Genomic DNA, 19,881 nt, shown 5'->3' with positions numbered 1-19,881 from the left:
TGGTAAAGGGATCAATGCAACAAGATGACTAACTATCCTAAATATATACGCACCCAATACAGGAGTACTCAGATTCATAAAGCAATTCTTAGAGACATACAAAGAGACTTAGACTCCCACACAATAATAATGGGAGACTTTTACACCCCACTGTCAGTATTAGATCAACAAGACAGAAAATTAACAAGGATATTCAGGACTTGAACTCAGCTCTGGACAAGCAGACCTAACAGACATCTACAGAACTCTCTGCCCCAAATCAACAGAATATAAATTCTTCTCAGCACCACATTGCACTTATTGTAAAATTGACCACATAATTGGAAGTAAAACACTCCTCAGCAAATGCAAAACAATGGAAATCATAGTAAACAGTCTCTCAGACCACAGTGCAATCAAATTAGAACTCAGGATTCAGAAACTCACACAAGTACATGGAAACTGAACAACCTGCTCCTGAATGACTACTGGGTACATAACGAAATTAAGGCAGAAACAAATAAGTTCTTTGAAACCAATGAGAATGAAGACACAACGTACCAGAATCTCTGGGACACAGCTGAAGTAGTGTTTAGAGGGAAATTTATAGCACTAAATGCCCACAGGAGAAACTGGGAAAGATCTAAGATCGACACCCTAACATGACAATTAAAAGAACTAGAGAAGCAAGAGCAAACAAATTCAAAAGCTAGCAGAAGATGAGAAATAACCAAGGTCAGAGCAAAACTGAAGGAGATGGAGACACGAAAAACCCTTCAAAAAAAACCAGTGAATCCAGGAGCTGGTTTTTTGAGAAGGTTAACAAACTAGATAGACCACTAACCAGACTGATGAAGAAGAAAAGAGAGAAGAATCAAATAGACACAATAAAAAACGATAAAGGGGATATCACCACTGATCCCACAGATATACAGACTACCATCAGAAAATAGTATAAACACCTCTACGCAAATAAACTAGAAAATTAGAAGAAATGGATAAGTTCCTGGACACATACACACTCCCAAGACTAAACCAGGAAGAAGTTGAATCTCTGAATAGACCAATAACAAGTTCTGAAATTGAGGCAGTGATTAATAGCCTACCAACCAAAAAAAAGCCAGGACCAGACAGAGTCACAGGTGAAGTCTACCAGAGGTACAAAGAGGAGCTGTTACCATTCCTTCTGAAACTATTCTAAACAATAGAAAGAGAGGAACTCCTCCCTAACTCATTTTATGAGGCCAGTATCATTTGCTGCTATGCAACTTCAGCAAAGTCGCAGGATACAAAATCAATGTGCAAAAATCACAAGCATTCCTATACACCAAAAATAGAGCCAAATCATGAGTGATTTCCCATTCACAATTGCTACAAAGAGAATAAAATACCTAGCAATACAACTTACAAAAGATGTGAAGGACCTCTTTAAGCAGAACTACAAATCACTGCTCAAGAAAAGAAGACAGCACACAAAGGGAAAAACATTCCATGCTCATGGATAGGAAGAATCAATATCATGAAAATGGCCATACTGCCCAAAGTAATTTATAGATTCAATGCTATCCCCATCATGCTACCATTGACTTTCTTCACAGAATTAGAAAAAACTACTTTACATTTCATATGGAACCAAAAGAGAGCCCATATAGCCAAGACAATCCTAAGCAAAAAGAACAAAGCTGGAGGCATCATGCTACCTGACTTCAAACTATACTACAAGGTTACAGTAACCAAAACAATATGATACTGGTATCAAAACACATATATAGACCAATAGAACAGAACAGAGGCCTCAGAAATAATGCCACACATCTACAATAATCTGATCTTTGACAAACCTGACAAAAACAAGCAATGGGGAAAGGATTCCCTATTTAATAAATGGTGCTGGGAAAACTGGCTAGCCATATGCAGAAAACTGAAACACGGACTCCTTCCTTACAGCTCATACAAAAATTAACTCTAGATGAATTAAAGACTTAAACATAAAACCTAATACCATAAAAACCCTAGAAGAAAACCTAGACAATACCATTCAGGACATAGGTATGGGCAAAGACTTCATGACTAAAACACCAAAAGCAACGGCAACAAAAGCCAAAATTGACAAATGGCATCTAATTAAACTAAAGAGTTCCTGCACAGCAAAAGAAACTATCATCAGAGTGAAGAGGCAACCTACAGAATGAGAGAAAATGTTTGCAATCTATCCATCTGACAAAGGACTAATATCCAGAATCTACAAGGAACTTAAACAAATTTACAAGAAAAATCAACCCGCCCCATCAAAAAGTAGGTAAAGGGTATGAACAGACACTTCTCAAAAGAAGACATTTATGCAGCCAACAAACATATGAAAAAAAGTTCATTATCAATGGTCATTAGAGAAATGAAAATCAAAACCACAATGAGATACCATCTCATGCCAGTTAGAAAGGCGATCAGTAAAAAGTCAGGAAACAACAGACGCTGGAGAGGATGTGAAGAAATAGGAACACTTCTACACTGTTGGTGGGAGTGTAAATTAGTTCAACCATTGTGGAAGACGGTGTGGCGATTCCTCAAGGATCTAGAACCAGAAATACCATTTAACCCAACAATCCCATTACTGGGTATATGCCCAAAGGATGATAAATAATTCTACAATAAAGACACATGCACACGTATGTTTATTACAGCATTGTTCGCAATAGCAAAGACTGGGAACCAACCCAAACCAACCCAAATGCCCATCAATGATGGACTGGATAAAGAAAATATGGCACATATGCACCATGGAATACTATGCAGCCATAAAGAAGGATGAGTTCATGTCCTTTGCAGGGACATAGATGAAGCTGGAAACCATCATTCTCAGCAAACTAACACAGGAATAGAAAAGAAAACACTGCATGTTCTCACTCATAAGTGGGAGTTGAACAATGAGAACACATGGACACAGGAAGGGGAACATCACACCCCAGGACCTGTCAGTGAGTGGGGGACTATGGAAGGAGCATTAGGAGAAATACGTAATGTAGATGACGGGTTGATGGGTGCAGGAAACCACCAAGGCACGTGTATAACTACGTAACAAACCTGCACGTTCTGCACATGTATCCCAGAACTTAAAGAAAAAAAAAAAAAAAGAAAGAAGATGGCTTAAGTCAGTTGTTCCTAAGGTTTCAAAAAAGAACTTCAAGGTCTACCTCGGGGGAATGGTGCTGAATGAATAGTTTTACTCACAGCAACTCTGCTTAATATAATTATGCTCTAATAAATTGTATTTTTTTAGAAGTGTTTTGTCACAATCAAAAACAAGAACAAAAATAAGTTTAAAAACCACTAGAGTTTATATCATTTCTTAGATCACTTTCACCTCTACAACTATTCAAGAACAAAATGAAAAAGACTCATAAACCTACCAAAAAGTTTCAAAATTCTCTAACAGTGTGACCTAGATAACGGCCTGTAACAGAGAAATTCAGGAAGTATGGAAACTTACAATGTATATGTCATGTATTATAAAAAACTGATTTTTAATTATGAATTTCTCCCTTATAACATGGTATAAGAAAATATCTGAAAAAAACAACAACAAAAAACAAAACAACCAAAGAAAAAGAACAACCATCCAACCAAACTTGTCTTCTTTTTCTGGATCTACATTATGTCTATAAATTATTTTATACTGCCCCCAACAAAAGATGGAGTCTAATTCTCCCCCCTTTGAATATGAGCCAGCCTTAATGACTCCTTGCTAATCAACAAAAGTGGCAGAAGTGGAGCTGCATGAGTAGGTTATTGAAAGGCAATAACATTTGTGCTTGGCTCTCTCTTTTGAGATGTTTGTCCTTGGAATCTGTCATCATGCTGTGAGGATGCCAAGAGCCACCTGAAAAGGCCATATGTAGGTGTTTCATCTAAGGTCCAAGCCTACAACCAGCATCAATCATCAGGCATGGAAGTGACCAAGCCTTCAGGTGATTCCAGCTCTCAGTATTCAAGCCGCCTCAACTAATGCTCAGGAGAACCAAGATGAGCTGTCCCCTCTGATCCCCATGCAAATTACGTATTTGTAAATAAAATAAACATTGCTGGTATTTTAAGCCACTAAATTTTAGGGAGGTTTATTATTATATACGCAATAGATACTGGAACATGTATAAACAGAAATCATGTAATCTCTCAGAATCTCATACTCCTTATCTGTTAAAGAAACAAATGGAGGTTTTTTGGGTTAAGATGGCAGACTGAGCACATTTTAATTCCTCCCAAAATTCCATTTAACTACAGTAAAAGGTTCTCTTGTTGTTTTAAAGATATAAATCTATAAGGACAAACAGAACAGGTGAAATAGCCGTAGCCTCAAAGGTAAAAAACTAGGAAGCAGAGATGTCAGTGAAAATTGGTTTAGTATCCCTGAGACAGCTAAATACAAGCCCCAATAAGGAAATCACAAAGTAACGATTTACACTGCAGAATTCTTAAAGGGCACAGAATCAGGAACTGGGAATATAAGGGGGAAGGCAAAAATAAGAACTATGGTAAAAACTGAATAAAAAGTTAGCTCCCTAGATCTCTTCCTTGCCACTACATGACTATCCCTCCTCCATCCCTACTCACACAGAAGTCTGGAAATTCCTATTATTTGGAGAGAGTAAAACAGACGTGCTTTGGACTAGGGAATGCCAGACACAGATGAGGTTATAAAAACTATACCAAGACACAGTAGCAGTAAACAACTAATTGCTTAATACTAAGTGACTGACCAGTCAAAAGAGACTCCCAATCTCCTTCTCCCCGTAAACGGAATACTTACCCTGCCCTTCCCTCAGACAGAAGACACATTCATGGGGAATCTGATTAGGCTAAGAAGAAATAACTAAAGATACGGACATCAGGGTTCCTCAATCAACAGGCCACCCAAATAGCCTCATAATAAAGCTTATGGTCAACAAATCTTATTTATGCCTCACCTTCCAATCATCCATCTTGGTTCCCTCATTAACCATGAGCAGAAAATCAAAGACTACCAAACTTCTAATGACAGCCTCCAATATGGAGGACAGAGACCAAAACAAAGAGACAAAAGCAACATGGAGGAATCAGAAACCATGCAGGGAGAAGAAAAAAAATTTTTAAACCTATTACTAGCTTTCTCAGAGGAATAAAAGAGAGTACAACCATGAAATAAAAGGGTACTATACAAAAGAAAGATTCAGTGGGGAAAAATTCTTCACAATTAAAGGCATAATAGAAGTAAGATACTCAGTAGAAGAGTTTTGAGAAAATTTCCTAAATCATAAAGCAAAAGAGAAGAGAAATACAAGTAAAAAAGAAAATTAAGAGTCCAGAAAGTCTGGCTTTTGAATAACAGGAGATCCAGAAAGAAAGGATAGAAAAAACAGAGGATCATCATCAACAAAATAATTCAAGAAACTTTTCTGGGATTTAAGGACATGAAGCTGCTAGACCGAGTATACAGCACAAGGGATGAATACAAACCCATACCAAGGCACAACGCTGTGCAATTTCAAAACTTCCAAGACAAGAGATGGCTCGACAAGCTTCCAGAGAGACAGAGACAGAGGTAGACAGACCTCTAATTCAAAGGAACAGGAATCACGGTGGTCTGAGGTGGGAGCTACACTCCATACAGACTGAAACTGAGTGGCCTGAAATTTAACAATGTTGATACTTGTCATCACCAAGACCCTGACTGCCTTTGTACTCTTTTTAAACTGAAGACAGAATGTACAGGTGAGCCTACTTCTTATTCCTGGCTTGCCAGGGTGGGGGGGTGGGTCAAGAAGTCCCTGTTCTCCTCTTCTTTCCCTGCTGACTCAGCTAATGACACTCAGGTTACCTCACAGATTGAAGCTACAGTGCTTTTGACAGTTGGAGGAGTCTTTCTGACAGACATCTAATAGTCTCAACTGCAGCTCTGCCACACGTCCCAGGAGGTGTCCTTTGTTCCTGAGGACTCATTCATACAGAGGGAACTATAAAAAAGGGAACAATAGTCAACCTCTGGACAGAAGGGTGGGGCAATGTGATTGGGTTGGGCTCCCTGGGGCTTTTATAGTGCCAGTACTGCTCTTGAGTGATGAGTTCTTGGGTTTTAATTTTATTATTAAATGTTGATTATAGTCTTCTGCATGTATAACACATTTTGGATTTTTAAAATGTGTGCCATCAGTTGCTAAGAGTAATGTTCCTGCCCCATGATAATATCTTCCTCCACAACTAAACTGCTCATCTATATACATTGTCATAACATGTACTGAACTTCCTAAGATACAGAATTAAATACTTTTTAAATGCTTTCATCCATATCTTTACAACTTCCTCAGGTAGCTTCTTTATTATCCAGTTTTACAGATGAGAAAATAAGCACAGAGAGGTTAAATAAATTTTCTAGGATTGTACAGTTTGTATGTTACAGAGCCAGAATTCAAACCCAGCCTGAGAAGCTACAAAACTCATGTTATTCCCACTATTGAATGATGCCAAACCTTATACTATGTATAAAAACAAATAATAAAATGGAAAACTAAATTAACATGGGTGTAGGAGCCATTAAACTATAAGATGTCCAAAAAAAAAAAAAAAGAAGAAGAACAACAACAAAAATTCAGCAATATAGTGGAAAATTAACCATTTAAATAATAAAACTTAGGCGTAAAATGACACTTTATGACTCACCATGCCCAATTTCCTCATTCTATAAATGTTTTGACACAATAAAAAACAAGAGGGCGAAGTTATCTGTTTAAGATCACATTGGCAGTTATAGGTAGTAGTTGAGCCAAAGACTCGGTTCTTAACTGACAATGTGTGAGTACCAGCCAGGTAATAATAAATGAGATACAAGTTGAAGGATCCCTGTATTAGTTTAGTACTTTGGTGCTGCTTATGACTACTTCGTAGTGGCAGGCAGCTGAAACAAGGAAAGACCAGAATGGATTAGTCATAACAAGTGGTTTTTACACTATTGTCTATAGGATGACTTTCTGAACATTTGGCAAAAAATAAAATTGAAGGTGGGAGAGAGAAAGGAAAAAAGACAGGAAAAAAAAGTCTGACTCACAGGACTTTAGCCATCAGAGCCAAATAAGGCAAATATATTCATTAGATTTTAGAGATGTGCTTTTTACTAAGTTCAATGATGTGTGTTTGTCAAACTGTGATAAAAGCAGGGGTGAAATGTTCTTTTATGAGCCTAGTTATAAAAATATTCGAAAGTCCCCTCTCTATAAAGTTATCTTTAGTGAAATAGATGTCTTAATTTGGACATAAATTACACAATTTATTACAGCCTTGAGATCGGTTTAACATTCCAACAGGGTAAACATGCCAGAAACCCAGAAAAAGTGCCTCCCATTCATTACCTCATTCAGTAAATTATTAACTAAGTATAGACTACATGTACCATGAATGCTAGGTCCTGGAAACAAACAGATGGATTCAAACTCAAGGAGACTGTACATGCATTTACTCCTGGACCCAACAACCCCACTTCTAGAAATATCCTATAGATATACCTGCAGATGAACAAAGCAACGTATGTACAGAGTCATTCATTATGGTATTATCTGCAATAACAAAATAATGGACACAAATCACTTATTTTAATAGGGATCTGAGTAAATAAATCCAGTTTACTTACTCTAATACAATGTACATCCAATACAATAGAATATATTTGTAAAAAATAATAAAGAAATTTTCTATGTACTGATACAGAAAGATATCTAGAATACATGAACTGGACAAAAAGCAAGGTTCTGGACAATGCATACATAGTTACCCACCAAAGGTGGAAAATGATATATAAATAAATATAAATATTTATTTATATTTGTTTGCATTTGCCTGAAAAACCACAGGAAAGAATACAAGAGACAACAGAAAAGAGAGTGAAAGTGAGATGTCTGAAACATATTTATTTTTATAGTTTTGATTTTTGAAACACATAGATGTGTTACCTAGTCAATAAAAAGCTATCTTTAATATAAAAAAGAAAAAATTACTCTTCCCATAGGAGGAGTTAAGAAAAGTCAAATCCAAGTTACCCACTCTGACCTAGCGAAAGATCTTAGAGATTTAGTCTAAAACCAGTTCATTCTTTAAGGAAACCTGTAGATGGAGTTATTTGGGACTTGAAAATACCTCTTCTAAGGTAGGAATCCTTATGTGGCAAGTCCTTTGCTTTCCGCAAATAACAAGCCCTGTGCTAGGTTTCTTCTAACACTTGCCCTTCAAGTTGCTCTTAGAGAAAATGTGAAACTCTGGGGTACTTGACCTGTGAAGATCACAGGACTCAAACACAGATCCAATTGCAATTTCAGCTGCAGACCACTTGTTCTTCCCTGGCTACTTCAGAGTGACAAAGATCATAGTATGCTTTTCTCCAGGGTGTGTAAAAACTACAGAATTCATTAGGTCATATCAAGGTTCTACTAAACTCATGAAATGGGCTGAGCTGGCTATGAGCTTGCTCTCAAGGTAAATGTCAGAGTTCATAGCTACTCTTTTCTGAACTACCTAGACTGGAAAGACATTTTTTAAAGTTTGGGGAAGAATTGCTTCATTTCTTTTAAAGATATTCTGTGCTACTTAAAAATGTTTCAATTAAGTGTGAAAGGGGCATCATAACTTTAGAAAGGAAGACACAAGAGAGTAAGGGACGATGTAGTGCTAACTTTCTCTCCTCTATCACTTATCATCCAGGTTGTTTCTCTGAAGAGATATCATCACTAGCAGCTGTTACAGTAGGTAAAACTCCTACACTTCTCACGTATTTCTAAAAGGACAGCCAATTTGACAGGCATACCTAGTCATGTGATCCACAGGGAGGAAAGGCATTCCTCAGCTGTTAGGTGAACCCACGCTGGGTTTTTGCAGTTTCCCTAATACCAGTTGATCAGACAGGGAAACAAGCTGTTAGAGAAACCCAGCATAGGTCCTGCTACCAGAGAAGAGGGAGGAAAATTATAATAACTGCCAAAAATGAGGCATCTTTGAGAAAACAATCTTATTGGAAAGTAAGAGAAGCTTCCCAAAACATCAAGGAACTATAAACATGCTTACATTTGGAAGATGTAGTCTAACTTTCTATTCACTGAAAGAATTACTTCTGCAGTGCCCCTAACAGATAAACTCCATGTCACAACTGAATTCAGGTGGCATCCAGATAGAACAGCTAGGAAAATTCAGTACCAGGAGTTCTAATAAGATAGAGGAAGTCTGCTAAAAGATCTGCTCATCTAGAGTCAGAGTCATTTATGCAGATACACCAAGTTCAAGTTGGGGGTAAGTCCAGATTCCACAAGACAGGCGCAGATGAGAGGGAAGCAGACATTGATGGAAGCTCAAATAAGTGGACCATATTAAGAGTCAATATGGCCACTCAAAAACTTGTAGGCATATGAGTTGGCAAACTGACTTCAGAGATCAAGACATTAGTATAGAAGGAATGGAGTAGATGGAAATCAGAGTGTGAACTCAAAGGTGCCTCCTTAGGGCAATATTGGCGTGATGGAGGGGTGTGTGTGTGTGTGTGTGTGTGTGTATGCAAATAAATAAAAGAAAGAAGTTATTAAAAGCAAATGTTCAAAAATGAGGCAATATAAATACTAACCTATAAGAATGTAGAACAGGTCTAGCACTGGCTTAGAATGTCAAACAGAAAATCTCTGTGCAAGAATAATTTATACCACATGCAGCTTATGGACACGGGTAATTTACCAGAAAATATGTCTTTAAATATTTCTAGGTTTGTTTTGCTTGGTTAGGGTGTGAGGGGCATTTAAGCCTTTGAAGGTTTGTTTTGTCTTGTTACAAGCTGAGGGGAACTTAGAAGTATTTAAGTAATGTACATTTCCTGTGATAAAACAATATAGAGTTACATAAGAAACATTAATAATATACACACAATTCTACCTCCCTGAGGAACCCATTAACAGATTGGTGAGCACCCTTCTATGCTCAGAGTACAAAAGGTTTCCCTGCACTTGAAAACGTTGGATTCATATTCTACCTATAATGATGTAACTTACTTTTTTCATTTTACAATGTATTATGGGCATTTCTCCTAGTCACTTTACATACATATCATATTTTTCTTAATAGAAGCATAATATTTGCAGTACAGATTAACATAATTTAGCTAATACAGATTGCTTCAAATATCACTACTATAAATAATGTACATTTTTTCCATTTATCTTTTTACCTATGTTACATCTTTATAATATCTATAAGCTTTTCCATTCAAACTACCTTTTAGTCTTTAGATAACAGTTTTATAGCTTTCTCCAAATAGATTTACACATTTCCTTTTAGGTTTATTTCTAAGTATTTCATATATTTTCCATAAAGTCTTCTTATTGATTACTGCTCAAATATGGGATATCCATTAAATATTTGAATATATACATTTATATAATATAGAAAATATATATGTACATTATTTTATTTATAATGTAGCCACCTCTCTAATCAAAGTTGCTTATTATTCATGAGTTTTGTATTTCATTCTCTTACTCTAGGTAACATTCACCTAAAAATAAAGATTTTGCTGCTTCTGGTAAATACATATACAGCTTCTTTTTGTTGTATTAACTAGACCTATCAGAACAATGCTGAATAATTAACATCTACTTTTTAAATAATTTAATGATATATGTTTAGCCAAAATATATTTAAAAATTATTTACCATTCTTGATGTTAGGGAAAACAAGATGTGCAGGTGAACTTCTGTTTTCAGCGGCTTCTTTCTTCGGGCTAATAGCTGAAATAAAACTGCTGAAAGTGGAAATTTGGCCTTTGGCTCCTCTGTCCAAACCCTAAAAACAGAAAAGTTAACATTGCAGTATACTTCCTACTACCTATAAATTATTTTATTGCAAAAATCACAAACATTTATAAGAGATTTTAATTTGATGACGAGTAGTCAATAGATAAAAACGTATATGAATTTGACTTACCTTTTCTAGGACTTAACTGTCTCATATATAAAACAGCCTTATTATCTATCCACTTACAAACTGAGAAGTTTGGAAATGGGAATAACAACAGTACCTATCTTATAGAGTTATTGTAAGATTTAACAGAGATAATGCATATAATTAGCGTTGGTTCTTGCACATTGCACACCCTCCATTAATGTTAACTACTATTTTAAGTATGCATTTAAATAATACTAATTTTGTGATCTCTATAAATATTATTTTTAATAAATAGCATGCATGTAATACCTTACAGGCTGATTCACTGAAGGCTATCCTCTCATTTGATGTAACTTTGTAAGTTCAGGTAAAAAGATAACCCTTTAGAATTAATTTTTTTCTAAGCACTGTGATTGGGTATACCAGGATTTTTTTTTTAGAAGTTGTGCTAAGCACTTTGGGATCCTTAGGCACAGGTAACAGCAATCTTCTAAAACATGGAATCTATTCATTAACACATCTTTCACAAAATAACAACCCTATAAAATTCATAGTACATATTTAATTAATCAGTACTTTGTAATTATATAAAAAATCTTTACACATACTTTGAAGCGCAAGATTAAGCTATAGAGCTGCCTCAGGGCTTATTCTCAGCTCTCTGAGATGTTTTTATGCTATGTTCCAATTTCCAGATGCTTAAGAGAATACAGTAGCTAACTTCTTTAACATCCACTTTTTAATTCCGAAGGTAACGTCTTCACTTTCACAGTAGAGGAAGAGTTTCTTTTTCATCTCCTCCTTCTTAATTTACCAGACTGATTGCCATTTACCTTTTCAGAATTCACTCATATAATATAGCAGAAGCATTTATGCTCACTAAATTCCCCATTATCTTACAGTTAGGTAGAGCCATCTGATTCATTCTAATAGGCCACAAGTGGAAATGACACCTGTCATTTCTGAGTCCGAAAGTACCAATGCATTTAAGACTGGGGCAAAACTCTAGCTTTTCTCTATTTTCCTCAACTGGCAACCATCCAGGCTGAGTTGAGATGCTAGAGCATCTGTTAGCTTGGGTTCTTGAGTGACTATGTGAAACAGCCAATCCTGACCAATGTTAGACTATACCATTAGCAATAATAAACCTTAACAGTTTTCAAACACTGAAACTTGGGGCTAATTTGTAACTGCAGAATAGCCTATCACAACTTGTTTCTGAAGCTTTTTCCAGTGTTCACCATTTCTATAAAACCAATCATTCTTATTTGTTCTTGTAATTTATTTACATTGTTCCACTAAAATTATAATCATTCTAATATTGGCCCTTCACACTGGACTAGAAGTTCAACACAGAGCTTGTCATACAGTGAGTCTTGTGCATAGGTGCTATACTTTAAATTTACTTTTTAAAGAAAATATAAAAGAGCCCAAAGAGAATAAATTTCAGATACTATACACATAGAATTAAAAAGTCTCTGGAATTAAGAGACTTTTAGAAATTAGCTAACTCCTTTATTTCACAGAAAAGGAAAGTGGAACTGTCTGAGACTCACCTAAAGTGACCTAACAAGCAACAGTGATGTAATGGACACTAAATGGGAACCTGAGGGACACTTTCATGAGTAAAGGAAAAACACATATGCATTTTTTTGGTGTGACATTTTTGGCTGTTCATAGATTTTATTGTAATTTGTTTTTGCTTGGTCCGTGATTCTTGGCTAGATTTCAGCTCAGTAATGTCTGGGTTAGTATTTCTGTGTTAGGAAACAAGTCATTTGTTGAGTACTTGTTATATACCTACTACTATAGTAGCCACTTTAATACATTATAACATTCCTATATGTATTTACACCCCATTTTATAGATGGGGAAATTGAATTTCCATGCCCATGTTCACAGAGCTGATAAATGGGAAGCCAGGATTCAAATTCCAGTTTGAATGACCATGAAATCTGTATTCTTAACACTTACATTACAGTCTCTCACTATAGCAGCTGTCACTAATTAAGGGCTTAGCATGTGACAGTAGGTGTGTTGAACACATCAGCCTATTTTCACAACAACCCTTCGTGGTTGATGTAATCTCTACTTTTATAGATGTATGTTGAGTTAAATTTAATCTCTTTAGGAGCAATTCACGTAACCAGAGAATATTACATAAGCAGAACAACTAAGTGTACTTTAGGGAAACTTCTGATGTCCTAAGCCATCTGGGAAAGACTTTAACATTTTCTTTTCTTTTCTTCCCCCTTCCTTCACCTCTTCTTAATAAAAGAGGTCTCAAAGAATATTGCTTAGTTCACTTGTGGGATCTCCAAATAATAAAAACTAAGAATTCAATTAACAGTTATTCAACAACTATCAGTTCTAATGTCTAGTGGATTTATAGAGTCTCAAAGATAAGAGAAAAAATTGAAAAGAGAGGTAAGACAGTGATACACAGTATCTTTCTATAAAATAGTCAGTAAATTATGTAATTTGCATAATATTGGTAAATTAAAGCAATTTGTTCAAGTACACAAAACTAGTGTGTTGATTAGGAAAATGAAATCTAAACAGGTTACATATTTGAAAAAGTAAATCATTCCTTATTATATATATTAGGATGCTTAAATAAGAATTTTATTAACAACTGGGGCTAAGTTTGCTTATTTGTATATTTTGTTCTCTCAGAAAATCTTAATAATAGGGGGAACAAATGCCAAATTGGACACACGAATTTGACAGTTATAAGAAAGTAACCAATTTGTAAAAGAAGGTTAGTCATGCTTGTATAATAAATGGTCCCTCCTTTGTTAACTTTGCTGTAAATATCTACAATAATTTAACATATAGAGGGCATTTTTTCACTGACAACTGTCATGAATGTTATCTAAGACTAAGCAACAGTAGGATTTAGGGAGCAGTGTAGTTGGAATATAGAATCAGAAAGGGAGAAAGGTCCAGCAAGATATGACTGGGAAGGTAGGTAGTGGCCATGTTATGAGGCCTTCAGGCTACAGAGTATAGATTCTATCCTGCACAGAGATAGAGAAAAATCATTGAGCACTTCTAAGCAAGAAATGACAAGATCATATCTGTATTTTAGAAAAAAATCACTATGGTAGCAGTCTAGGGAATAGAATAAAGGGTAGAAATACTGGAAGCTAAACCAGGCCTACTGGAAGAAATGAAATTTGAATGGAGATAGTAATAATAGGGAATGAAGAGGAATGACAGCCTGGGCCAGAAATGACCAAATTGTTAAAAGCTATTTCAAGTGTAAGTCTGAAGCATAATGAGAATGAACAAACCCTACCATAAATTATAAAGTAAATGAAATAAACATTGTAAAAAGGTTTCTTCAAATTTCAGAAGAATAGGCATATTTTGACACCTCACTGTATAGAAGAAAGCATCTTTGAAGAAAATTCTAGACAGGGTTATATCAACATGATTTGTGAGTAACTGCAAAAGGAACCAATGCTCACTAGGCAAAAGTATGCTTTGCATGACAAAATAATGAATTTTTATAACAGGGTTATTGTAATATAGCAACAGAAAACCTGTAACAAGTTTGTCCAACCCACAGCCCCCAGGGTGCATGCAGCCCAGGATGGCTTTGAATGCAGCCCAACACAAATTCGTAAACTTTCTTAAAACATTATAAATTTTTGTGTGATTTTTTTTTTTTTTAAGCTCATCAGCCATTGTTTGTGTTAGTGTATTTTATGTGTGACACAAGACAATTCTTCCAATGTGACCCAGGGAAGCCAAAAGATTGGACACACCTGACAATATAAGGACAGAACTGTGGGAAATATTGGGATGTATGTTATGAGCTGGAAAAGGAGATTAAGAATGAATGACCAAAGAGATAAGAAATCGAGAAGAAAGTGATGTGTTAAAAATAAGGGAGGATAAAGTTTCAAGAAAAGAAAAAAAAAGGTCAATAATCTTAAATAATGAAGAGTGGTTAGGTCTAAAATGTGCCTAACTGAAATGGGGCAACTATGAAATCTTGAGGACAGCTGAGACAACAGATTTAGGGTAATAGTGGTGGCAGGGACTATACCAAATAAACTGACAAATGAATGGGAAGTTAGAAAATGAAAGCAATGAGCAAGGATGACTCAGAAGCTTTACTGAAGGGGAAAAAAGCCTGAGGGGGTTAGAATGCAAAGGTTGAGGGAAGATCTACTATGTGCATTACCATGGTTGCCATCTAATGTTCCCTTCTATTTAAATTGCCCCACTCGTGGTCCCCATAGCATTGCTGTTATTCTTTGTGCAGGAATGGCTGTGGACTAGAGCAGAGGTAGGCACTCAACTAAGAGGTAGCCCATCTGCAATTAGGGTAGCCACGTATTAGCTGGCTTGGCATGATGGACACTGATGCTTCCTAGTAAGTCAACCAGAGGTCTTTCGAGATTTTAGACAGAGGAATATAGAAGAAAAGACTGACCAGCTAAAAGAGAATAGCAGAGGCACAAAAAACAGCCAGTCTCTGTTCCTGTTTGTTTTCTGCTTCCAATCTATGTGCCTCATTTCAATAAATTCTCTTTTGCCAAAAGGAGGCTGATTTTCTTTCTCTCTCTCCTCTCTCTCTCCCTTCCCCCCTCCCTCCCTTCCTCCCTCCCTCCCTCTCTCTCTCTCTCTCTCTCTCTCTCTCTCTTTCCTTTTGAGATGTAGTTTCACTCTGTCGCCCAGTCTGGAGTGCACAGGCACAATCTTGGCTCACTGCAACCTCCGCCTCCTAAGTTCCAGTGATTCTCCTGCCGCAGCCTCCTGAGCAGCCGGGATTATAGGTGCACACCACCATGCCCGGCTAATTTTTTTTTTTTTTTTTTTTTTTTTGTATTTTTAGTAGAGATGGGGTTTCACCATGTTGGTCCGGCTGGTCTTGAACTCCTGACCTCATGATCTGCCTGCCTCAGCCTCCCAAAGTGCTGGGATTACAAGTGTGAGCCACTGAGCCCAGCCTGATTTTTTTTTGTAATCATAAAAGCTTAAACAACATAATAAAAATTCCTTGGTCTAATAAGTCTCTTGTTTGTAAAATAATTGTGCTCTTGACACGTTATACTTGAGATGACATGAAATTAATCATAGATACTTTCACACATTGATAGAATAATAAAAGTAAATCCTCAAAACACCAGTTGCCCCACATCAGCTTATACAAAAGAAATCTTACAACCTAACACTTCCATGAGAAAAAAAAGGGCATCATTTTGTGCAATGGCAAAATAATTAATATTAGAGAATCAAATCAAGAAGTTATTGGGTATTAATATGACATCAAACTCCAGACTAAATTAAATGTTAAAGAACATTACTTTACAAACCTTCTGAAATTTGGACCACAGCTATTACATGTGGCTTCGTGAGTTTTGTAAATGTTATCTATGAGTCCTACAGAAGAACACTAAAGATGATGGCCTGGAATGTGGCCAGCCTACAGTGGGCTGGGGGTGTTGAGGAATAGATAGTAGCAGGATACTCAACCAGCTGTTCCAGATTGAAGATAAGTACAAATAGAGAACACAGGGAAAAACACTAAGAATTCTTTGAGGGAAAAAAATACTCAAAATATTTCAACCTGGCATAATAAATAATAGACCTGATTCTCTAGGCAGAGGCTGACCATACATTTATTAAACTAGAATTCAGTAAACGTTGCAAACAGCAGAAAAATGTAGTAATTACAAGAACTAATCAAAAATCTTATTTCACAAGTACCTAATGTGGGCTTCAATGGTCTTTTTGATGATATAATCACATAGATTATACGTAATAATCTCAAGATATTTAAACGGACAAATACTTAAAGAGTACCTGTTCTGCTATTAACATGTAGTTAAATATTTTCAACCTTATTTTAAATTTTATTTGAATACATGAGTTCCTACTTTCAACCTCTACTGAGGAAGAGACTGAATCTTAAATTTCCAATTTCTTCATCATATTTTTCTACCAATGCTAGTAAGAATAACCATGGTTTTCCATGATCACTTCTGAATTGACTAACAAGTGCTACTATATTTAAAATTCTGGTAAAATTTACTTTGATCATCCTCTATACTCCAAAAGTTGCCTTAGAAGATCAACATTTTTCTTCCCATTCTAACCCAATCTTTGAAAAAACGAGTAAGTGCTGGCTGTTCCATCATGAAATGCTTTAAAAGCCATATCTCACTATCTTAGTTTCTGAATTAAAATATTTTAAATTGAACGTCTATGTCTATAAAATTCACCCTTTAGTCTCAATGAGTCCAGGAATCTGTGATGCATATAAAAACTACTTTTTCAAAAGAATGAGTAGCTTCCTGAGATACTGAACAAAGGTTATGATGACCAAAAAACTGATAAACGCATATTTATAGGTTTCAAGTTAAAATAGAAAACATTTAAGATACCCTGTTTTACCAATTTTTATTAAACTGACCTAAACTACCAATCAGAGCCATCCTGGAGCCAATGATATAATTTAGAGTCTACAAAGAGACTATTTTAGGCCCTGATCCTGGGTAAAGATATTTTCTCTTTTTGTATGCTTTTTCACAGTTCCCTATTAGGATGGTAGGTTATAAACTCATGAAATGCCAACTTTGTTCTACCATCCTTCTACTAAGATATGAAAACTCAGCTACTTTCAAGGTGGAAAGTTCCCTACCAACCAAAAAAGCACCAGCCCAAGTGGAATTGGTTTAAGTGATATAAATCATATCTTTAAATGGAGACTAGGAAATAAGGATGTGGATTCTGAAACAAAATTTTGTCACACACATACACACAAATCAACGCAATTGATCATATAGATGACTGAAAATTAGCCCTACAAACGTTAGTCCTGAAGCTCAGAAATTTCAGTTCATTTATCATTAGGAAGGCAAGGTGGCATCAGAGATTTTATTCATTTATTTTATAATATAAGAAAATATTAAAAATACATGAATACATTATGCTTAAACAGTAAAATATTACTTTTTAAATGCGCATTTTGATCCAGTCAAAATTCCTCAACCAATTAAGAGTCTGGTTCTTTTTTTAACAAAAACATCTAGAACAAAACCAAGTTACTTTGAAATATATTAAGCAGACTCAAATTTCAGACCGATTTTTCAATTCAGCTGAATTGGTAAAATCTCAATAACTTCTATTTTCAAAAGGCACATTCATTTAATTATTCATTTCAAAAAAATGTTTTCTGATGGCTCACTAGAATGTCACACAGATATCCTCCAAGTTACAGATATCAACTTAAAAACAAGTAGTTATTCATATAGCTCATCAGTATAACATTTTACCACTCAAGAAGGGATTCTTCAGTCAGAGTTAACTATAAAACTATAAAAAAAAAATGGAGAAAAAATAGGGAAATCAAACAGGGCCTCACACTTGATATAGAAGGCTGTGAAGGAAAGTACCAAATCCACAGGACAGGAGTAGAGTAGAAAGGGCTGGCTGGCTTACAAACAGCTTTTCAGCTACAGATGTTGCTTTGTAAACACAATCATGTGTTGCTTAACAATGGGGATATTTCCTGAGAAATGCTTCATTAGGCAACTTTGTAGGTGTGCAAACATCACAGAGTATACTTATACAAATCTAGATAGTACAGCTCACTACACACCTAGATTATATGATATAGTCTATTGTTCATAGGATACAAACACCTATAGAGCATGTTACCATGCTGAATACTGTAGACAACTGTAACACTAAGTATGCATCTAAACATATTTAAACAGAAAAGGCATTAGACCACCTTCAGATTATGTGATCTGTCATTGACTGGGACATTGTTATATGACACATGACTTTAATAATCTCATCTAACACTGAGTGCTTACTTTGTACAAGGTGTTTTTCTAAATGTTTTATGTGTATTAATTTAGACTTCATTTCTACCTTATGAAGTAGGTTCAATTATTATTTTCCCCATTTTATAGATGGAGAGTTACAAACAGCAAAGCAGAATCATACTTGACTTTTTTGGAGGTTCTCTGGCTCAGAATTTATAATAACCGCTTTTCTCCAATTGTTAAATATAGTTATAAATTATTTGTGTCCTAATGGGTTATTCATGAAGGGGAAAATAAGCAAGCACTACATTATGATTTTGTAGTTAAAAAAAAAGTTGACAAAGAGACTTTACAACCCACTCAAACTTAAGACATGGTGGGTATGTATTTATACAGTCATAGCCCTCCCTTTTTATGTATTAAGTCTCTTGGACTATTTTGCTTCAATCAGATTGATTTTACATATAATTTAATGATCTATTCATACCATAAACAAGCAATTAGATATCCTAGAACATATCTTTTCCATGATTGTTCTATCTCCAGTAACAAAAATTTGAACAAATTTGTTACTGGGCGACAAGTTCTTTTTCAAACTAGAATTAATGCCATAGGTGCAGCTTCTTTGTACCACATGGCCCCTATTACCTATGACCACAGATACAGAGTGTTCAGAATTGGGCAAAGAATAGGAATCAGAAACATCTCCGTTACAAAGCAACCACTGTCCCTGACTAGCCATTTTACTCCTCAGCAAGGTACACATAACCTGACTCTCAGATTCCTTTTCTGTGAAGTGGGAAAATATCTTCCTCACGGGGTTGTTGTGATTGCTTTTGGTTGCATTATTTAACTAAATAAAAGAATACAAAGCAAATGCTTCGCACAGAGTAGGCACTCAATAAGTAGCTATTATTGTTATACACACTTATTTTGTATATTTGTAATATCTGTAGTTTCTTCAATTACTTATCATCACCATAGCGTTAATTCTTTCCCATCTCAACTCTTGTTTAGAGCATAATGAACAAAGGGCACAACATTTTCCATACAAGATTGTTCCAAATACCTAGCTGGGTATATTATTGTTAAGTACACATACGTACACACACACACACACACACACACACACACACACACACACACACACACACACTCTTTCTCTCTCTAATTT

The 19,881-nt window shown here is 35.6% G+C and overlaps 1 protein-coding gene across 11 annotated transcripts in view; it reads right to left on the bottom strand.

Annotated features, from left to right (window-relative positions):
* The window catches only part of HECTD2 (HECT domain E3 ubiquitin protein ligase 2), a 95,193-nt gene that overhangs the window by 69,359 nt on the left and 5,953 nt on the right, over positions 1–19,881 (bottom strand). For all 11 annotated transcript variants that reach the window (XR_012417927.1, XR_012417932.1, XR_012417931.1 and 8 more), the window contains exon 2: positions 10,686–10,815. Coding sequence is in view for 2 of the 11 variants with exons in the window: in XM_045361189.3 (XP_045217124.2) it covers positions 10,686–10,815 (130 nt within the window). In the remaining 9 variants the exon portion in view is untranslated. The remainder of the gene's footprint in view (positions 1–10,685; positions 10,816–19,881) is intronic.

Source organism: Macaca fascicularis, chromosome 9, assembly GCF_037993035.2.
Source record: "Macaca fascicularis isolate 582-1 chromosome 9, T2T-MFA8v1.1".
In the NCBI taxonomy this organism is placed as follows: Eukaryota; Metazoa; Chordata; class Mammalia; order Primates; family Cercopithecidae; genus Macaca; species Macaca fascicularis.
This window is presented reverse-complemented; position numbering and strand designations above follow the sequence as displayed.